At 43.1% G+C, this 22,801-nt stretch overlaps 1 protein-coding gene across 1 annotated transcript in view; it reads left to right on the top strand.

Annotated features, from left to right (window-relative positions):
- LOC118280857 (BTB/POZ domain-containing protein 7) overlaps positions 1–22,801 on the top strand; it is a 53,911-nt gene that overhangs the window by 975 nt on the left and 30,135 nt on the right. The window contains 11 exon segments of the mRNA XM_050700674.1: positions 7,344–7,460; positions 8,010–8,074; positions 9,073–9,167; positions 11,499–11,679; positions 14,335–14,445; positions 15,239–15,360; positions 16,579–16,641; positions 17,278–17,430; positions 18,300–18,426; positions 20,033–20,183; positions 21,233–21,304. Of these exon segments, the coding sequence (XP_050556631.1) occupies positions 7,392–7,460; positions 8,010–8,074; positions 9,073–9,167; positions 11,499–11,679; positions 14,335–14,445; positions 15,239–15,360; positions 16,579–16,641; positions 17,278–17,430; positions 18,300–18,426; positions 20,033–20,183; positions 21,233–21,304 (1,209 nt within the window). The 5' untranslated portion in view covers positions 7,344–7,391.

Below are 22,801 nucleotides of genomic sequence, written 5' to 3'. Positions count from 1 at the left end.
TAAAAACATCAATGACTAAAAATATCACTGTAATGTAAACAGCCTGTATTTCTATTTATACTACCTAATCTAGATAAATCCAATTACTGAAATAAGTCCTAGATTTGTAGGTAATTAATAATTCTAATTAGATATTCTAGTTGGAATTGTATGAATGTGATGGAAGCTAAAGAAGAATGTGAGGATCATAGCATCCTGTAGTTTCATCATCATCAACAGCCTATAAGTGTCCACTGCTGACCAAAGGCCTCTTCTCACATGGAGAAGGTTTGAGCATTAATTACCATGCTTGCTCAATGCGGGTTGGCAATTTTTAACTTTTAATTAGAAATTATAAGCCCAGGATCAGCTATCTGCTAATACAATACTGTTAAAATTGGTCCAGCCATTTCTAAAATAAACCAGGGCAAACATACAGACCAGAAAAAAACAATATTTTTTCATATGTATATTCATTAGTATGTATTAAAAGGCGGTTATTTCAATATTACACACATATTATACACTCCAATTATATTTATTAGTCTAGAATTCTAGATGTGTTTCAGACATTAGAATTGTTATCTTTAGTAGGTTTTATAATCTGATAAGGAAATTATGATGTTATTGTGATACCTGACTAAAAGTAGACCAAGTCGCATGAGTTGTTTACACTCAATTTTTAAAAGAGATATTTTTCATTGTACTAGTCCCTCACAACCTCACAAACCTTTTTTTGAGGGGTTGGCATAATCATCAATTGACTTCTCCTGCCTTGTCAGTGAGGCGAAAAGGCAGTGTCAGGCTCTTACTGGAAACGCCTGCTTCTCATGTATGAGGGTGCTTCTTACTGCAAGTACCAATGTGACTTTTTCCAAGTTATATGTACTGTCAAAATTGTTTAGACTACACCTCACATTATTAATAACTTACTTTAACATTACTTGAGTGTACCAAGAGCCACTGCAACACAAAAGGTTACAGACTCCAAAACCATTGCAACTGTACACTAAGATCTATAGTTAGTTATATATTCAACCATGATAACATTAAAATAATAGGTAGATATGGTGGCCTAGAGGTTTATGATGCCAGCTTCTCATGTATGAGGGTGCTACCAAAAGCAAGTGCCAATGTGACTTTCCAAGTTATATGTGCTTTCTAAGATTATTTAGACACCACCTTGCATTATTTGCATTTATAATTTACACTCAAGTGCTACTGCAGTACAAAAGGTTACAGATTCAATACATACACATGATAATAGTACAGCTACATCATATACCTAGTCCCTAGCATCGTCAATAGCCCTTTAGTCCACTGCAGGATAATGGGTTTATCTATAATAAGTAAATAGTGTGCTGTGTACATACTCACCCGCTATTACATGGGACTCATAACATTACTGGTGAAACATGGGTGTTAGATTGTATAATATGTGGACCTCTGTCTACCCCTTTGGAGTTCAAAGGCTGAGATTTTAGTACTAGTTGCTTATTAATAGGGTGCTTTTCACCAGAGATGTGCTATGCTATGTTGCTGTGGATGCGTTTGGCTTCCACCAATCATATTCATTGGTACACATAGCTTAATACTGGTGGAAACGGACTCAGATTTATATGGAAAGATGCGTGCTATGGATGGCTTCCCCACTATCGATACATCGCATACTTGAGCTACGCATCTTCCTCGCACAGTTAACCACTTTGTGGCGGCACATCTTACTCACGTAGCTACATAACTTGGCATCGGTAGAAAACGGTCACAACTTAGTAAGCTGGGTGTTGTTGCCAGTAGAATACATAAAGAGTTGACTAAGGGACTACACATTAATTTGACGAGAGCCCAAGCAGCAGCACTCTCTGTAAAACGTGAACCTTTTACACTGCAATCTCTTATGAGGAGGAGGCTCATAGTCCAGCAGTGGACTGTCACCTGCTGTTGATGTTGTTGTCGGTATTTGCATGTGGGTGTGTAGAAATGACTAAAAATGTCATAAATATTTGTATGTGACTCGCATACATGATAACAGACATGCTTGTTTTATAAAGCTGTTTGTTGATAATAGCATTTTATAAAAGACTTGCCGCCATCAGAGTCATTTAATGTTTACTTAACCCAGTCCTTAGTGATTGTTTTCGGAACAAAATTGTTACTAAGGAATAGTTCAAACCTTCAAGGAAAGAGCGTATTCCTTTTTAAAAGGCCGGCAACGCACCTGTGACTTTTCTGGTGTTGCGGGTGTCCATGGGCGGCGCTGATCGCTTACCATCAGGTGATCCGTCTGCTCGTTTGCCCCCTATTCCATAAAATAATAGTTTAAGTAATCTCACCTCACCGAAAACCGACGTGAAACAATGCTTGTGTTATGTTTCGTGGAGTCAGTGAGGTTACGGGAGGTCCACTCCCCCTTTCCAATCCCCGATTCCCCAACAAGCCTTAAATTCTTAACCTTCAAAAGACGTACGTACTTGTATCGCCTCTGTTGTTTCAAGTAAGTATCCATGAACGGCGGCGATTGCTTACCATCAGGTGATCCTTCTGCTGGTTTACCGGCTTATACTATAAAAAATAACAAAATCGTTACTAAGGAGCAGTCTAAGTAATCATTAAATGTCTCTCAGTGCTGCAGTAAGTAAAATGTCTTAAGAATTTCAAGTGTATAGCAATAAGCTAACGTTAGCAACATTGTAACATTATGAAACAGTTACTGTTGGCTCTTGCTTGACCTTTCTTTTGTTTGCTCGTGTGTTGCGACAGTTCTCCTTGCATTCGGGCTAACAGGTAAACTTAGTCGTTAACTGAGAATCGAACTTCAAACTCTTCATGCCTTAGGCCTTTATTTTTGGAAGGTTTTTTAGGGAATTGAGGTTTTTTTGGTATAAGCCGGTAAACGTCCTGACGTATCACCTGATGGTAAGCGATCGGCGCCATCCGGACACTCGAAACACCGGTGAAGTTAGGGGTGGGGGTTAGGAATTTTAGGGTTGTTGGGGAATCGGGGATTGGGAAGGGGGGTTAATTGGGTCTCCGGTAACCTCACTCACACAACGCAAACATTGTTTCACGTCGGTTTTCTGTGAGGCCGTGGTATCACTCCGGTCGAGCCGGCCCTGTAGTGCCGAACCACTTTTTCACAACTTGATTCCCCCATATCCTTTCCATCATCGTACCACAAGACCCTCGGCAAAGCGCGACCGCTTCAAGGTGGATATCCCACGAAGCGCTTCAAGCTTCCTTGTGCGAACTGTTAAGGTGTAGAATTCTTTGCCAAAGGCTGTTTTCCCCTAAGGGTATGCCTTGGTATGTCTTCAAGGCACAAGAAAATAGGTTGCTTATGTGTAGGTATGGTTAATAGTAGACTGCATCATCGCTTATCACCAGGCGAGATAGCAGATGAACGCATTCATATTGTACATGGTGATTGCACGGCTGGTGCAATGATTGACTGCATCGTGTTAGTTGTTTGATACCCGCATGAACTTTGTGTGATCCAGGATCCACAAATAGTAGTTCCAAGTCTGTGTGTGATGTGTATGTAATAGTATTTGTAAACGCACCAACGACACAGGAGACATATTTAAAAAATGGGACCTATAATAACTATATCTAGGTAACTGGTGATTAATCGGTCATACACTTAACGTGAGCTCCTCTGCTTACCCCTTCGGGGATTAAAATGCGCGTCATACCTAACGAGGTAGTCCTTGAAATTCTCCAAATAGTAATTTAATTAGTCAGTATTTGTTAGTTTGTACAGTTTACATCAATACTGGTTCAAGGTCGATCGTACTGTCATATGTCGTCAACTGACAATATTTCAATTATTAAACGTACGCCTTCTCCCGAGCTGGGACTGCGGACGACTTAGTGGGTTTACCGAGGCTTCGGCCCGAAGCAGGAGTAGGAACGAGGAGGTGTTTAGTCAGTAAGAGGCTGACACTTCTTTTTTTCTCCGCCTCTAATAGTTAATATCTTCTGATTTATTTCGTTGCGGGATCCAAGACAGTCATTCATGTCCCTGGGACGCGACGGACTTCAATGTTCCGGTGTTTTCATGTTTGTATCTACTGTAGATCCTGGCTTAGAGTCCCCAAAAAATAAACTTCCTCTCGCCTCACCCAAGGCATGAGAAGCTTTAGGATGATTTCCTCCCCACAAATAAAAGGCGTGTTCCCTTAAAAGGCTGACAACGTACCTCTGTAACTCCTCTGGAGACTGGTGATGCTAGTATCTTTACTATGGTGATCCGTCTACTCTTCCCCCCCCCCCTCTCATAAAAGATAAAAAACACGACGTTTAAATTAGTGGAAAGTAAATATTTTGAAAATTTTAACTACCTACTATTTTAATCACCTTGTATTGTGTGTTTTGATTATACACACCTGTCGTAAAATGTCTCGGCGTCGAGCAAAATATTATTGTAGCTTTATTTTGTTCCAAATATTGACTCTGACATCTTAACTCGTGTTTGGTTTTGGCTTTTGGTTGTATGTATGTAAGTATAGGAAGACTATATGTCGGTGACTACAGATAGCGGGGATACCGTGTTAACTAATGCAGATCTGTGGACGGCGAGCAAGGGTAGCTCGCCGCCTGACCAGAACCAGACCCACGCCGTACGCACCGGCGCGCCTCAAAGAGCCATCAGACCACCACAGATGGGGCCCAGTAGGGCTGATGCCTGATCCGGAGCTGCGGAGTACCTAGCGGGTTTACCGGGGCTCCGGCTCGAAAAGCAGGGGTAGGAATGGGATGGTTTTTAGTCAGTAAGAGTCTGACACTCCCTCTCGCCTCGCCCAAAGCGAGAAAAGTCATTGGATGATTTTCCCCCCTCAAAAAAAAGAAGCTCATATAATATAAAGACTGTCTCGGTTATACGACGCTTAATATATACAAAATTAGTTATACATGAATGAAATACTTGTATCCGATAGGTATGCAAAATTATGCACACTGCTGATTACTGGGTCAAGGTGAAATCATCCATCATTGTCAACATTTAGAGCATACTATCGCGTGAAGATAAAGTAGGATTCGAGAGAAACTAGAATACATGTATGTATGTCACCACCCCTACTCTTTCCGCGGGTGTCGTGTACCGGACTAAAAGACTACATTAACACAGACCGTGCAGTAGCGCTCTCTGATAAACCTGAACCTTGTACACTGCGATCTCCAACCCGCCTGCCTGCGGAGATTATGGCAAACCCTCTTATGTAGAGGAGGCTCATAGTCCAGCAGTGGACTGTCAACCGCTGTTGTATCGATAGTAGGAAAAGTCATCCATAGCACGCATCTTTCCATATAAAAAAACATAGCTTTCCGTTTCCACCAATGCTAAGCTATGTGTACCAATGAATGTGATTACTATTATTAGATACGGGTCTAGTTCTGGTCGGGCGGCGAGCTACCCTTGCTCGCTGTCCGCAGACCCGTACTTACGGTGGCCGGAGATCGCCACAGCAAGCATTCCAAACCTGCTTTTTTGTTTGAAACACTAACCATTTCGGAAAAATCGGTCATTGATATCGCGTTACCGAGTATCAGTAACCGATATTTTCTCACACAATGCGAGGCCGATGTTGATGTTATTAATGTACGCAGACAGGAAACATTTGCAGCGTTATCACTGTGTAAACAGTACCTATATCAAGCCACAGTTTTGCACACTCATGTAGTGTAGAGATTGTGCAGTCAACTGATGGTAGCGTGGACTGTACGCTTAGTATGAGTTTGCTTTATGTTGAACGGAAACGAAATGAGAGCGCGTTCGGCACTCTGATTGGTTGGCTCATTCGCAGCCGGCCGGCCGAGATTCGAGCCGTTGTTTTTTTTTTTTTTTGAGGGGGCAAAATCATCTAATGACTTCTCCCGCCTAGGGTAAGGCGAGAGGGTGTGCCAGACTCTTACTGACTAAAAACCACCCCGTTTCTTCTCCTGCTTTAGTGAACCCGTAGCCCCGGTAACCATTTACGTTGTCATCAGCCCTACTGGGCTCCATCTGTGGTGGGATGGCTCTTTTAGGCGCGCGGAACGCGACGCGCCGCACGCACGAGTCTGGTTCTGGTCGGGCGGCGAGCTACCCTTGCTCGCTATCCGTAGGCGGGTCTACGTCTACTTACGATGGCCGCAGATCGTCACGCGAAGCATCGCAATCCGCAGCTCCGGATACTTCTGCCTACCCCTTCGAGGATGAAAGGCGTGTCGTTGCATCGCTTGTCTCGAAACGTGCGCACATTCCTTAGATACAGTAGCAAGGATCATTGTTCTGCGAGTCGGCGCAAGCGCAGTGTTGACATAACATCGAGACGGTTGTTATTTCTAGCATTTCTCCACTCGTAGCTCGTATTGTACTACATGGGGACTTGTGTAATACTGATAAGTCATTGCAGTTATAAGTGCATATCTTTTTTATGATAGACGTAAAAACACACACATATGTAATATTCTTACCCGACAGGGTTAGGAATTTAAGGAGTTTTGGGAAAGCGGGGATTAGGAAGATTGGGAAAGGGGTAAGAATACTTAGGGTTATGATGAAAACTCATATGATGATAATAATCCCCCTTTTACTTTTGAGGGGGCAAAATTATCCTATTTCTTCTTCCGCCTTGGATGAGGCGAGTGGGAGAAAAGAAAATTGCTTTTAAAAAGTTATTTTTGCTTTTTAGTTTTTACCCTTTCGTTTTGTTTTTAGTTATTGGTTTTTTTGAAATGGGTTTTTTAAAAGCAGTATTTTTTTTTTCTCTATGAATAATAAACATTCTATCTACCACCTCGCAGCTGCGGACTACCTAGCGGGTTTACCGTGGCTCCGGCTCGACAAGCAGGAGTAGGAACGGGGTGGTGTTTAGTCAGTAAGAGTCTGACACTCCCTCTCATCTCGCCTAAGGCGGGAGAAGTCATGGGATGATTTTCCCCACACAAAAAAAAAAAATCTACTGCTGCGCGGTTTCATCCGCTGCTCGGCTCCTATTCATTGTTATGTTAGCTTATAACCTTCCTCGATAAATGAACTATGCAACACTACTAAAATATTTTTTACTAGCTACTTCCGCGCGGTTTCACCCGCTCTGCTTGGCTCCTATTGGTCATAGCGTGATCTTATATAACCTACAGCCTTCCTCGATAAATGCGCTATCCAACACAAAAAGAATTATTCAAATCGGACCAGTAGTTCCTGAGATTAGCGCGTTCAAACAAACAAACAAACAAACAAACTCTTCAGCTTTATAATATTATATAGTATAGACAAAGTAATAACTTATAGTTTATAACTTTTCTCAATAGATGAACTCAACACAAAAATAACTTTTACAATTACTATCGTATGTAATGTATGTATGTGTGTGTTGTTGCAGCGACGAGTGGCGCGTGGGTAGCGCGGTGATGGCGGTGGCGGGCGCCCCATGAGCCGGCTGCTGTGCTGCCTGCGTGAGCGCCGAGCCGACATGGGCGCCGCGCTCTCGCATCCTCAGGTACGGAGCTACTCACCAGCACTTCGTCATCATCATCAACTAGAAGATGCCAATTCAGGGCGCTTTTCCACCAGAGATGTGCTATATGTATAAATTTTTAAACTGACATGGTCACTAACACTATCATTAGAACTTAACACGGGATATTTACCATGTTTATTTTTTTTTTTAAATAAAACGTTGCCCCACATTAGGATTTTCTCCTATGTCGTGAGTGCGTTTACAAACATACAAGTTCACATACACATGACACCCAGACCCGGAACAACAATTTGTGGATATTGATTTACTAATAGAATTTCTTAACATAACGTTGTGTTTTTAATTTTATATCAAAACTTAGTTATTTATCTTCATTTCATTCGCTCATTTTTGTTCACGAAAGATCGCAATAAATGGAATTGTAGTATGCAATCTGCGAAGTTTCGGACGAAATTCGTTTCCTAGGTATTACAATTTAGGCCTCCTGATTCTATTCTATATAATACTTTATAGTTTAAGTATTTGAGAAATGAGTTAATTTTCTTAAGTATTGTGTGGTGGTTACAGGAGGGCGAGGCGTGCGACGGCGCCGGCGTGGCGGCCGCGCCTCCCACTATGGCAGATGTCATACGGTGAGTCTCATACCTCTCATACCCTCTGCAATACTCTGCTTAGCATAGGACCCACTTAGTTTTATGTCAAATATCCGTGGTGCTTGGCGACTGGGCTTCTCCCAGTTGTACAGTCTCTTTTGTGCCTTTAGGCTTAAGTCATTCTGTCTCCTGCATTAAATTCACCGAGGGAAGTGGAAACTATCGTTTTCTTTTCTTCTTCTCTAATCTTATGATTTATTTCGTTGCGGGATCCAAGACACTCATTTATTTCCCTGGGACGCGCCAGATTTCAGTGTTCTGATGTTTCCATGGTTGTATCTACTGTAGATCCTGGTGCACAGGAGTTGCAGCGGTATGGAAGATTGTGACGGGCTTGTCTCATAAAAAAAATACTCTGCTTTACCTGGGAGTCTAACTCGAGGTCCAAAGCTTCTTAGCAGTCTTGTAGAACTTGAAACCTTCAAAAAGAGAGCGTATTCCTTCTTAAAAGGCCGGCAACGTACCTGTGACTTCTCTGGTGTTGCGGGTGTTCATGGGCGGTGCTGATCGCTTACCATCAGGTGACCCGTATGCTCGTTTGCCCCCAATAAATAAAAAAAAAACAATTTGGGAGCATAAGTTCAATCATCTGATTCTGGTTCAATGTATCTTATGTTTGCTGTCTATTAATCTTTCATGGTATAAGCCGGTAAACGAGCAGACGGATCATCTGATGGTAAGCAATCGCCGCCGTTCATGGACACTTGAAACACCAGAGGCGTTACAAGTGCGTTGCCGGCCTTTTAAGAAGGCATAATGGCCTTAGTATAAGGGAAAACGATGGTTGGGAAGATTGAAGACTCATCCCAATCTTCCTTGAGCCTCCACTGCCCTCACACAATGCAAGTGTTGTTTCACGTCGGTTTCTTAGCCGTGGTATCACTCCGGTTGAGCCGGCCCATTTGTGCCACACTTGAAATGTGAGTGTATAAATAAACCTAATAACTAAACCGTGTACCTCTGCTTACCCCCTGTAGAGAGAGGAAGAAGAAGGCTGCGGGCTCCGGTCTCGGCACGCTGCGGCGCCGCATCGCGCTCGTTCGACATCCGCGCGACAACCGACCCAATAGAGGTATGTATCTAGACACACGGCAGTGTGTCCGCCAAGTTCGAGCAAAAAACCGACACACCTGCCGTGGGTTATATTACACGAACCATTTCGGGCCAAGTTCGACCCACCTATAACTCAAAATCTATTTTATCTACTCATATGAAATTTCTAGTATCTGTCGAGATCTACTTACTTATCTAAAATACAAAATTTCATTAATGTACCTATTGTAGGTCTTGAGATATTGACGTCAGAAAATCGCTATTTTTACTATACACTCACTGACTGACTCACTCACTCACTCACTCATCAAAAACCTAGACCACTTCCAATGGTCGTATTGACTTGAAATTTGGCATGGAGGTAGGTCTTTAGGTCAAGGTAAAGGAAAAAATCTGAAAATGGCCAAGTGTGAGTCGGTTTTAAAAATAATGAAGGTGTAAATTCATACCGCTAAGGAACTAAAACAAAAAAAATATCTATATCTTCGAATGGTCGTAGCGACCTAAAATTCGTTACGAAGGTTTGTATTTAACGTCAAAGTAAAGTAAAATAAGAAAAAAAGAAAATAAACCTTACAAAAATAAATGAAATCCCACCCAAAACATAAATGTGAAAGGCTGCCAAGTTCGATAATATTGGAATGCTTCGCCTATAAAAGAAGTGAGATCTAAATAAGTACCAAGTTCCATACACAGACCTCAGTTAAAAATGATATAACTTGGCAAGTTTTAATAGAAAATTATATACTTGACTCATTGCGTTTAGTAGGTTTATAACAAAGTGTGTGAAAACTTGCCAACTTGTTATATCATTTTTAACTGAGGTCTGTGTATGGAACTTGGTACTTATTTAGATCTCACTTCTTTTATAGGCGAAGCATTCCAATATTATCGAACTTGGTAGCCTTTCACATTTATGTTTTGGGTGGGATTAGTACTTAATGGAACAGAGAGTAAAGTTCCCTAAGAAAAGGAGGATCCTCCGACCAGGCGAGGTGATCAGCCTGGCGGGCTTTCTGCCCGACTGTTGTTCGTTGGGATTTTCTATCCGTGTTAATTCGCATGTAAACTTCATATGTGCGATGCAGGATATTTATGACGTCATCCGTTGATTTGCTCGTCGATAGTCTATGTGCGACTTATGTCATCTGTCACTTGTCAGAGTGTCGCCACAGTACCGTTATTTTAATTCAGATTGCAGTTTTTGCGCTGCCTAGGTGGCGCTAGTGTCGATTTTGGGGACTTGCTTCTTGGAAATGTATAAAGAATTATGAAGGGATGGCAGTACGCAACCCTAGAAATATGTAAATATAAGATGATCTTATCCGGAGCTGCGGAGTATTTAGCGGGTTTACCGGGGCTCCGGCTTGAAAAGCAGGAGTAGGAACAGGGTGGTTTTTAGTCAGTAAGAGTCTGACACTCCCTCTCGCGTCGCCCAAAGCGGGAGAAGTCATTGGATGAGTTTCTCCCCTTAGAAAGGGGATCTTATAAGGCGAGAGTGAGACTCTTACTGAATAAAAACCACCCAGTTTCTAGTCCTGCTTTTCGAGCCGGAGCTCCGGTAAACTCGCTGGGTAGTCGGCAGCTCCGGATCAGACGTCAGCCTTACTGGGTCCCATCTGTGGTGGTCTGATGGCTAGCTTTTTCTACGTCACGATTGACAAGCTTTTTACTCCAACACTTTAATTTGGATGACTGCCTCGTTGGCCGAATGGTTGCAAGTGCGATTGCCGGGCAAGGGGTCTCGGGTTCGATTCCCGGGTCGGGCGAAGTATTACTAGGCTTTTTTCGTTATTTCGAAAATTTCTTAGTAGTAGCACGGAGTCTGGAAATGTGCCCGGTATATGGCAATAGGCTCACCCCCTATTACATGGAACTTACAACACAAATTGTGAAAATTGGGTTGTACACAGTGGCATTACGTGCCATAATGTGCACCTCTGCCTACTCCTTCAAGGATTAAAGGCGTGACGATATGTATGTATGTAGGAAGTGTCAGACTATTACTGCCTAAAAACCATCCCTACTGGGCCTCATCTGTGATGGTCTGATGGCTAGCTTTTTACGAGCGAGAAGAAATAAGAGAGCTACCTACCACGAAATTTAAAAGAAAATTAAAAGACTGGCTTATTGAAAAGTGCTTCTATACCCTAGAAGATTTTTTTAAGTATAGAATATAATTTTATATGTAATAATAGGGTTATTTAAGTCCTTAAGTTTTCGCATGCCTACTGAAGGCGAAATGTGTTTAGCTACATAATTACCTGTTACCACCTTTTTTGTACCATATTTCGGCGAATAAAGATTTATTATTATTATTACTTCTACACCTTCATTCTTCCTTCTCCAGGTTGCGAGCACGCGCGCTTCATCCGCTCTGTAGTGAGCTCGTGGCGCTTGGCGGAGGTGTTCCTGCTGTGCGAGGAGTTGGAGGCGGGCGCCGCGCTGCGGGACCTGGTCACGCAGGCAGAGCTCGCCAGGGAACCGGCCGCCGCGCTACATGCTGATCTCGCTCATGCGTATAGAGACAGGTACGTTGTACTACTGTGTCTGTTTTGTACGCTTTGTATGAGTTTGAGTAGTAACTGTAAAACGGCGTGATCAGAAATGGGGTGAATAGATACAGAAATGGGGTGAATAGATACAGAAATGGGGTGAATAGATACAGAAATGGGGTGAATAGATACAGAAATGGGGTGAATAGATACAGAAATGGGGTGAATAGATACAGAAATGGGGTGAATAGATCAGGAATGGGGTGAATAGATACAGGAATGGGATGAATAGATACAGGAATGGAGTGAATAGATACAGGAATGGGGTGAATAGATCAGGAATGGGGTGAATAGATACAGGAATGGGGTGAATAGATACAGGAATGGAGTGAATAGATACAGGAATGGAGTGAATAGATACAGGAATGGGGTGAATAGATACAGGAATGGGGTGAATAGATACAGGAATGGGGTGAATAGATACAGGAATGGGGTGAATAGATACAGGAATGGGGTGAATAGATACAGGAATGGGGTGAATAGATACAGGAATGGGGTGAATAGATCAGGAATGGGATGAATAGATACAGGAATGGGGTGAATAGATACAGGAATGGAGTGAATATATACAGGAATGGGGTGAATATATACAGGAATGGGGTGAATATATACAGGAATGGGGTGAATAGATACAGGAATGGGGTGAATAGATACAGGAATGGGGTGAATAGATACAGGAATGGGGTGAATAGATACAGGAATGGGGTGAATAGATACAGGAATGGGGTGAATAGATACAGGAATGGCGTAAAAAGATACAGGAATGGGGTGAATAAATGTTAGGACAACAGGCAATATGGTTGAGTTGGGCGGTGCTGGTGTACGTGTCATGTTCGTGAACGGGCGCTGTCAACTGGGACTGGTCGGCTCCGGACTGCATTAGTACCTATTAGTTTTACATTGTTCTCACATAGTAGAAGCAATCGAAACAATGTAACCAAGTATTGTATTGTAAATCTGATTGAAAAAGAGTAACCTATAGAGTTTCTTGCTCAATTAATTATTATGTTATCGGCTTACTCACGTACTGTTTTGGCAAGGAACTCGACTAGTTCCAAGCCATGCTAGAGGCTCATATTCATGAGCAGCATTACGCGACACACGACGCGGCGACTGTCGCTGCTACTGGCGACTCGAGTTTCGCGCCCATCGCGCCCTCTGCCTGGAATCGCGCGCACTATCCGGCGCGCGCGACGATGTTGACTCGATGGACTCGAATCCAACACGGACGCGGCTGCGTAGGTGTTGGATTCGATTCTCGGGTCGACGTAAAAGCGGTGTTACATACCGCGCTCACTGTGTCACATCTCTGATTGGCCGGCTCGAATGAACTAACGAACGCTATTTCTTTGGATGTCAAGTGAACTCATATTGAGGGTTCAGAATTAGCAACATGTCCAAAGGGCCTCTTTGTCAGAGTTGTGTTGAGCTCGCCAGGGAACCGGCCGCCGCGCTACACGCCGACCTCGCTCATACGTATAGAGACAGGTACGTTTCCGTGGTGCTTGGCGGCTGGGCTTCTCCCAGTTGCGCGGTCTCTTTTGTGCCTTCAGGCTTAAGTTATTCTGTCTTCCGCATTAAATTTACCAAGGGAAGTGGAAACTATCGTTTTCTTTTTCTTCCCCTCTAATAAAATCTTCTGATTTGTATCCTCGCTCATGCGTATAGAGACAGGTACGTGAAACGTGACGTCACTTTTGGAGTACGTTTTATAGTCAACTAGCCCCAGTTTCGCATGGGTGCAATGGTGATGTATTACACACTAGCTACTTCCGCGCGGTTTCACCCGCTCTACTCGGCTCCTATTGGGCATAGCGTGATGTTTTATAGCCTATGGCCTTCCTCGATAAATGGACTATCTAACACAAAAAGAATCATTCAAATCGGACCAGTAGTTCCGGAGATAAGCACGTTTAAACAAACAAACAAACAAATAAATTCTTCAGTTTTATAATATAGTATATAAGTATACATATTCACCTTCCTCTTGAATCACTCTACCTATTAAAAAAAAGCATCAAAATCCGTTGCGTAATTTTAAAGAGTTAAGCGCACAAAGGGACATAGGGACAGATAATGCGAATTTGTTTTATACTATGTAGTGATGGCCCGGAGGTTTAAGACGCCTGCTTCTCATGCATGAGTGTGCGGCAAGTACCAATGTGACTTTTACCGAGTTATATGTACTTTCTAAGATTATTTAGACACCACTGACAAACGGTGAAGGAAAACATCGTGAGGAAACCTGTTTGAAATCGCCAACCCGCATTGAGCAAGCGTGGCGATTCTTCGTGCGAGAAGAAGTCAATGTCAAAATTATTTATTTCAAATAGAGCAGGAAGGCACTTTTGAACGTCAAAGCAAATGTAATAATATTCAGTCATTCCTCTAGTTGCTCTATTTGCTCGTTCCAAAGAGTAGATTCCTATGGAGAAGAACGAGCGAGAAACTCCATAGGTTACGCTTTTTCAATACTTGGTTACATTGTTCCGATTGCTTCAACTATGTGAGAAAGTGAAAAGGTTTTGCACACTTATAGCTTGTTGATGTGTGCTGTGAATATTTAGACTGTGTACCTCAAGTCATATGGGGTCCTCCCCCAGTTGTGTGATGGTTCGCGTTCGGTTCCAGATGGTGGTGCGACGTGGAGCTGGTGGGCGCGGGGTGGAGCGTGGCGGCGCACCGCGCAGTGCTGGCCGCGCGGTGTACCTACTTCCGGGACCTGCTGCAGCGGTACCCTGTGTCAGTATACCATAATATAATATGTACTTTAATTATTTTTTATGTGTTTGTTTTAGACCATTCCCGATAATGAATACAGTACAGCAGTGTGAGAGGGACGGAGCTATACAATCTACATAGCTCCGTCACTCTCGCACTGCTCAGTGATCGACCATTCTGACACAATTGTAATAGCAGACTAAGGCCCCAGGTGATAATGAATTGAATACCAGAAAAATACCGAATTTTATATTATTATCGGCTTAATGGCGTTAAAATAATTCCAAACTTACAACTTTTTTAGCCAATATTAAAAAAAAAATGCATACTTTTGATTCACCATGTCTCCATACTTGCGCTAAAACACATCAAACATTGCGCAACCTTTGCGCAAGTATTATTAATTTAGCGCAAGTATTTACCTCAGAGATTGTATCATCAGTTTTTCTTAAGACAGGTAGGAAATACTGTACCCTTAGTACGAGTTAGCTTTACGTTGAACGAATACGTAACTAGAGCGTGTTCAGCGCTTTCATTAGTTGGTTCAATCGTATCAGCCAATCAGAGCGCTGAACGCTGAACCTTTTTGTTGAATGTAAAGCAAACTCGTACTAACGGTGCTGGCCTTATCTAGCTTACCTCCACACCTAGAGTCATTTAATGGTTACTTAACCCAGTCCTTAGTAACTGTTTTCGATATAAAATTATTACTAAGGAATGGTTTAAGTAATCGTTAAATGACTCTGGGTATAGCGGTTAGTTCTAAAATATGAGCCTGTATAGCGGTATACATATATTGATTGTTGTGCCGCAGGTCGTGTTGCCGGGTGCCGCTGGACGGCGCGGGCGCGGCGCTGTCCCGCGAGGAGCTGGAGGCCGCCGTGCTGGCGCTCTACGCCGGACCCCAGCACAATGGGCCCTGCGCCGCATGCGCCAGTCAGTACACAGACATATCTTGTATTCTTTTTTAATAGGCTACTTTCCTACTAGTCAAATTCAATACTTTTTTCGAAACGTCAAAAACGATATTTTCTATGAACTTTGTATGAAATACTCTATTATGACGTCAAATAGCAGACTTATTTCTAGAAATTTAGCTAGAAAAAATTGAAAATTAAATAGTTTAGCAAATGTATGAATGAGAGTGTGATTATTTTTTAATATATTTTATTGTATTGAAAAGTTGTAATAATTTATTTTTGACCGAGGATAATACCCAATTGGACAAGCCCGCCGCAACCTCGCATACCGCTGCAACTCCTGTACATACATATATACTGATAGACTGGACTTCTTTTTTTATGAAACACGCCATAAACGAGCAGACATATCACCTGATGGTAAGCAATCGTCGCCGCCCAAGGACACTTGAAACACCAGAGGTGTTACAAGTGCGTTGCCGGCTTTTTGGGAGTTAGGAATTTAAGGGTTGTTGTTCAGGAATCGGGGATTGGAAAGATTGGGAAGGGGGAAATTGGGCTTCGTACTTCTTCGTACTTCGTAGATACAACCATGAAAACACCGGAACACTGAAGACCGGCGCGTCCCAGGGACATGAATGACTGTCTTGGATCCCGCAACGAAACAAATCAGAAGATGTTATTAGAGGAGAAGAAAAAGTCTTAAAGTACATGTCTTGTATGTCGGGTATCCATGGACGGCAGCAATTGCTTACCATCAGATGATCCGTCAGTTAAGCGTCCACAGGCCCGCATCGTACGCAACGTATTTTAGTTTGTCTTGTATAGAAACTCATACAACTGCGTCCATTGATCCGTATCGTACGGACCGCATCATCGGCAATGCCTACATGCGATGCGTACTGATGACGTCATACAGAATGCGTACGACGCGTACGATACGGGCTTAAAGACGCTTACCTTTATACCATACTAGCTACTTCCGCGCGGTTTCACCCGCTCTGCTCGGCTCCTATTGGTCACAGCGTGATGTTTTATAGCCTATAGCCTTCCTCGATAAATGCACTATCCAACACAAAAGAATTATTCAAATCGGACCAGTAGTTCCGGAGATTAGCGCGTCGAAACAAACAAACAAACTCTTCAGCTTTATAATATGTATTAATATAGAAAAATAATAAACACCACGTTAAATGAAACCGTTTAAATAAAACTATGTGTATGTATGTTACAGAGTGGGAGCGCGCGGGCCCGGCCGACGGGGACCTCGACATCATCAACGGAGATAGCACCGGCAGTGAGTACTCATATACTATATTATAGGGTGACTGGTAATTAGTGAACGATATTTAAACACGTGATTGTACTCATGATTACAAACAACTTTGTCAAAAAAACTATTGTTATATACTCATTAGTTTTATTTTTAGGCTAGTCTCCCACTAATCAAATTCCATAATTTTATTGAAACGTTGAAACATATATTTTCTATGAATTTTGTATGCATATGCCTATGACATCATCAGATTGTTACATCGATTACCAGACTTATTTCTAGATAATTAACAAGAACATTTCGATAATTAAATAGATCATCAAATCTATGAATAAAAGTGTGATTACTTATTGTATTAAAAAGTCGAAATAATTTATTTTTGACTGAGGAAACTACCCAATTATATAATTGTTTGTTTGTAAACATACTCACGACACAGGACAAGTTGCTACATCGACATTGCATTAAAAAAAAAAGATCTGCACCCTTATTAAAAGTTCGACGCGTTCGGCGCTCTGATTGGCTGGTTTATTCGAGCTGGCCAATCAGAGCGTCGAAAACGCTCCCATTTTGATCACATTAAACTCATACTACATGTCAGTATTATTGTGAGAGTACTGTACGAAGTATAAAAATATGACTCGTATCGTTCCCCAGCGTGGCGCAGTGGTGGTGGCGGAGTGTGTGGGTGCGGGCGCGGTGGGGGGAGTGGGGGTGGGATCGAACCCGCACTCCTCCGTCGCCTGGCCTCTCTGCTGGGCTTCTCGCCCGACGCGCTGCACCACGACATGCGGTACCTACTCGACTCTGGTAAGTCTCCTGTTGGTAGTAGCGTGATGTTTTATGGCCTATAGTCTTCCGAGATAAATGGACTGTTCGACACAGATGGAATTTTTAATTTTGAGCTAGTAGTTTCGGAGATTGGTGCGTTTAAATAAATGAATGAATTGTTCTAGTGTGGTATTATAATATTTTTCATATTGATATTTAGAGTTAAAAAAACTAAAAAAAGTTTATTTTTTCAAGACTTAGATCACAAATGTATTTTTTTATGCAGATACAATTACATTTAGTTATAATTTTAACACGATTTAATTATTAGTTCCCGGACCAGAAGCTTTCATTATATTTTTTCATTTATTTATAGGCGATCGATTTTTTTGAGTGGAGAAATTAATTTAATCCCTTCTCCGAGAGTGTCAGACTCCCACTGACTAACAACCACTCCTGCTTTGCGAGCTGGAGCCCCGCTAACCCGCTAGATAGTCCGCAGCTCCAGGATAGCCCATCGATAGAATGATTGATATTCAATTGACTGCACGATTGATGCGGTGGCTGGGCAACCGGCTGCCGCGCAACGTGTAGCGGGTTCGATTCCTGCACGGAGCAACTATTTGTGTGATCCACAAATAGTTGTTTCGGGTCTGGGTGTCATGTGTATGTGGACTTGTATGTTTGTAAACGCACACACGACACAGGAGGAAATCCTAATGTGGGGCAACGTTTTTTAAAAAGAAAAAATGATCTTGTCTGTCTTAAAACCTTGAAGCATAGATATAACCTCAGTAAACCCGCTAGGTAGTCCGCAACTCCGGTATAGTCTACCACTAGAATGAATGATATTTACGGCCTTTGAGCTTGAAGCACATTGACATAACATCACCCCCCGTCCATTCCAGGCGAGCTAGCAGACACGCGACTAGTGTTCCGGCTGGAGACAGGCTGCGGCGCCGCGTACGGGTTCCGCACGGCGCTGGAGCTGCCCTGCCATCGCCTGCTGCTGGCCGCCCGCTCCAGGTTCTTCAGGTAAGGTATAGCATATAGACAGTACGGGTTCCGCACGGCGCTGGAGCTGCCCTGCCATCGCCTGCTGCTGGCCGCCCGCTCCAGGTTCTTCAGGTAAGGTATAGCATATAGACAGTACGGGTTCCGCACGGCGCTGGAGCTGCCCTGCCATCGCCTGCTGCTGGCCGCCCGCTCCAGGTTCTTCAGGTAAGGTATAGCATATAGACAGTACGGGTTCCGCACGGCGCTGGAGCTGCCCTGCCATCGCCTGCTGCTGGCCGCCCGCTCCAGGTTCTTCAGGTAAGGTATAGCATATAGACAGTACGGGTTCCGCACGGCGCTGGAGCTGCCCTGCCATCGCCTGCTGCTGGCCGCCCGCTCCAGGTTCTTCAGGTAAGGTATAGCATATAGACAGTACGGGTTCCGCACGGCGCTGGAGCTGCCCTGCCATCGCCTGCTGCTGGCCGCCCGCTCCAGGTTCTTCAGGTAAGGTATAGCATATAGACAGTACGGGTTCCGCACGGCGCTGGAGCTGCCCTGCCATCGCCTGCTGCTGGCCGCCCGCTCCAGGTTCTTCAGGTAAGGTATAGCATATAGACAGTACGGGTTCCGCACGGCGCTGGAGCTGCCCTGCCATCGCCTGCTGCTGGCCGCCCGCTCCAGGTTCTTCAGGTAAGGTATAGCATATAGACAGTACGGGTTCCGCACGGCGCTGGAGCTGCCCTGCCATCGCCTGCTGCTGGCCGCCCGCTCCAGGTTCTTCAGGTAAGGTATAGCATATAGACAGTACGGGTTCCGCACGGCGCTGGAGCTGCCCTGCCATCGCCTGCTGCTGGCCGCCCGCTCCAGGTTCTTCAGGTAAGGTATAGCATATATTGAATACCGTAAAACGGGGTGAATAGGATTCGAGGGGTGAATAGATACAGAAGAGGGGTGAATAGTTGTTAGAACATTTTCCCAACGTTTATCCACTCATATTCATGAGCAGCATTCCGCGACACACGACGCGGCGATTGTCGCGGAATACTGCTCATGAATATGAGCCTCTAGCATGGCTTGAAACTAGTCGAGTTCCTCGTCAAACAGTTACGTGAGTAAGCCGATAACATAATAATTAATTTAGTATGTCTCACGAAAGTTACAATAAAATTATAGTTTATTCACCTCTTGTCTATATATGCACCTCTCGAATTCTATTCACCCCGTTTTACGGTACTGGCCCGGTGGTTACTCGCGATTTTATGGAATTAAAAGGGTGACAGTAGATGAAAATCTATTTGTTGTTGTTTGATTGGTGATAGTAGGTTAAGATACTACTGTCACCCTTTTAATTCTATAAGACACATTAGACATATTAGACACTTATGTGTCTAAATAAGTTGGTCATCTGATCTAGAGAGTATATCATTTTTGTGAAGTAACAATAAAATATTTAATTAGCTTTTGTCAGTGGCTTCACCCCTATGTGTTATTCCAGACTATAATCTACCCCTGTTCCAAATTTCATCCCGATTCCTTCAGCCGTTTTGACGTTATTGAGTAACAAACATACACGCAAACTTTAGCATTTATATTAGTAAGATAGCTTGATTATACTCGTATATAATATATACGGCTGTACTTACAGGAGCGTGATGTCGCGGCGTGGTTCCGCGGGCGGAGGCGGTGCGGGGGGCGCGGGCGGCGGCGGGGGCGCGGTGGGCGCGTGGTGCGTGGACGAGAAGGTGCTGCCGCGCAGGTTCGCGCGCGCACTGCTGCACGCCGCCTACACTGACACTGTGAGTATATGGGGGGAGGGGGGAGGGGGGCGCGGTGGGCGCGTGGTGCGTGGACGAGAAGGTGCTGCCGCGCAGGTTCGCGCGCGCACTGCTGCACGCCGCCTACACTGACACTGTGAGTATATGGGGGGAGGGGGGAGGGGGGCGCGGGGGGCGCGTGGTGCGTGGACGAGAAGGTGCTGCCGCGCAGGTTCGCGCGCGCACTGCTGCACGCCGCCTACACTGACACTGTGAGTATATGGGGGGAGGGGGAGGGGGGCGCGGTGGGCGCGTGGTGCGTGGACGAGAAGGTGCTGCCGCGCAGGTTCGCGCGCGCACTGCTGCACGCCGCCTACACTGACACTGTGAGTATATGGGGGGGGGGGAAGGGGTAGACTTCCCAACATATTGCCTAAAGCCACGTTTCCAGAGACTCGGCGACTCCAAAATTGGTGGCAAAGATTTAGGCTTTGCTTTCGAAAATCTTTATCATGCATATTTTTGATATATCAAACTGAATCAAACTTGTATTGATTGACTACATTGTACAGTACCCTTAGTACGATTTTGCTTTACGTTAAACGCAAAACGCCGAACCTCATTCTCGTACTTACTGCGTCACTTAAAGACATTTAATGATTACTTAAACTATTCCTTAGTAACGATTTTGTATAGAAAACAATCGCTAAGGACTAGGTTAAGTAACTATTAAATGACTCTGAGTACGGCGGTAAGCTCTCTAAATTGTAGTTTTGATACAATAATTTGACCTATATTTCGGATATAAGTTTTTAAACTGACATGGTCACTAACACTAACATTAGAACTTGAGACGGGATATTTACCATGTTTATTTATGTCGATGAGTTTCCGATATTTCAGCACTGTTGCAAGCGCCGTGATCACGGACATACTAAAAGTAATAAACATGGTAAATATCCCGTCTCAAGGTTTAATGATAGTATAATTCGGACCTTTAAACCTACACATAACATAAATATTCCCACTTTGATGATACATAATATACTCTCTGCTTCAACAATGACTAACATGATGATGGTGCCGTCCAGGTGGACCTGTCCCTGATCGGACGCAGCTCCAGCTCGCCCTCCTCCACCGGCAGTACCGGCAGCGGGGCCACGGTATGTACTCATACTATATAATACTATTTATCAAATTGTCAGCTAAATTCTTGAGGTATACGGTAGTTTCCTACTAGTCAAATTCAATACTTTTTTCGAAACGTCAAAAACGTTACTTTTCTATGAACTTTGTATGAAATACTCTATTATGACGTCATCAGATTTTGACGTCAAATAGCATACTTATTTCTAGAAATGTAGCTAGAAAAAATCGAAAATTAAGTAGTTCATCAAATTTATGAATGAGAGTGTGATTATTTTTTAATATTTTATTGTATTGAAAAGTTGTAACATTTATTTTTGACTGAGAAAACTATCCAATTATATTTATGAAATTATCACCCAAATTCTCGAGGAATTGTGAAATCTTAGGTCATTAAAAATAGGAGGTATTTTAAATTCGAGATATTGTATCTTATATCGAGATATTATATCTCAAACTAAATACAATTTTTGTACTTAGACTTGAAATAAAAATTAAATATGTCGAAGATTTAAGAGAATGAATCTCATGTTTATTTTTTATGGTATAAGTCGGTAATCGAACAGACGGATCATCGGTAAGCGTAAGCAATACATCCGCAACACCAGAGGCGTTACAAGTGCGTTGCCAATCTTTTGGGGGTTAGGAATTTAAGGGTTGTTGGGGAATCGGGATAGGGGGTAATTGGGCCTCCGGTAACCTCACTCACACAACGCTGTGGTTGTTTCACGTCGGTGTACAGCTCGGCCGTGGTATCACTGGTCGAGCCGGTGTCAATTATCTAAAGGTTACGAATTTAAAGAGTGTTGGGGAATCGGGAATTGTCTAAACTGGGAAAGGGGGTAATTAGGCATCCGGTAACCTCACTCGCACAACGCTGTGGTTGTTTCAAGTCGGTGTACAGCTCGGCCGTTGTATCACTCCGGTCGAGCCGACACAGCAATGCCGAAGCATGGCGAGCCCACACTTGTGCATATTATGATGTATTTATTATATCTGAATTATTGTCACTATTAATTTATGTTGTTTGTTTGTTATTAATGGTATGCTGAATGTTTAATGGATTTATTACTTGTTTTTATGCATCCGTGATTTCTTACTGTTTAATTATTAATTTTACTGTGTAAATTGAGATCCCACTCAAAACATAAATGTGAAAGGCTGCCAAGTTCGATCATATTGGAATGCTTCGCCTATAAAAGAAGTGAGATCTAAATAAGTACCAAGTTCCATGTTCCTTTTTTATAAACCTACTAAACGCAATGAGTCAAGTATATATGTAATTTTCTATTAAAACTTGCCAAGTTATATCATTTTTAACTGAGGTCTGTGTATGGAACTTGGTACTTATTTAGATCTCAATTCTTTTATAGGCGAAGCATTCCAATATGATCGAACTTGGCAGCCTTTCACATTTATGTTTTGATGGGATTTCATTTATTTTTGTAAGGTTTATTTTCTTTTTTTCTTATTTTACTTTACTTTGACTAAATACAAACCTTCGTAACGAATTT

This window comes from Spodoptera frugiperda, chromosome 19, assembly GCF_023101765.2.
Source record: "Spodoptera frugiperda isolate SF20-4 chromosome 19, AGI-APGP_CSIRO_Sfru_2.0, whole genome shotgun sequence".
NCBI lineage: Eukaryota > Metazoa > Arthropoda > Insecta > Lepidoptera > Noctuidae > Spodoptera > Spodoptera frugiperda.
Note: the sequence above shows the minus strand (reverse complement) of the source record. Positions and strands in the feature narration are given on the sequence as shown.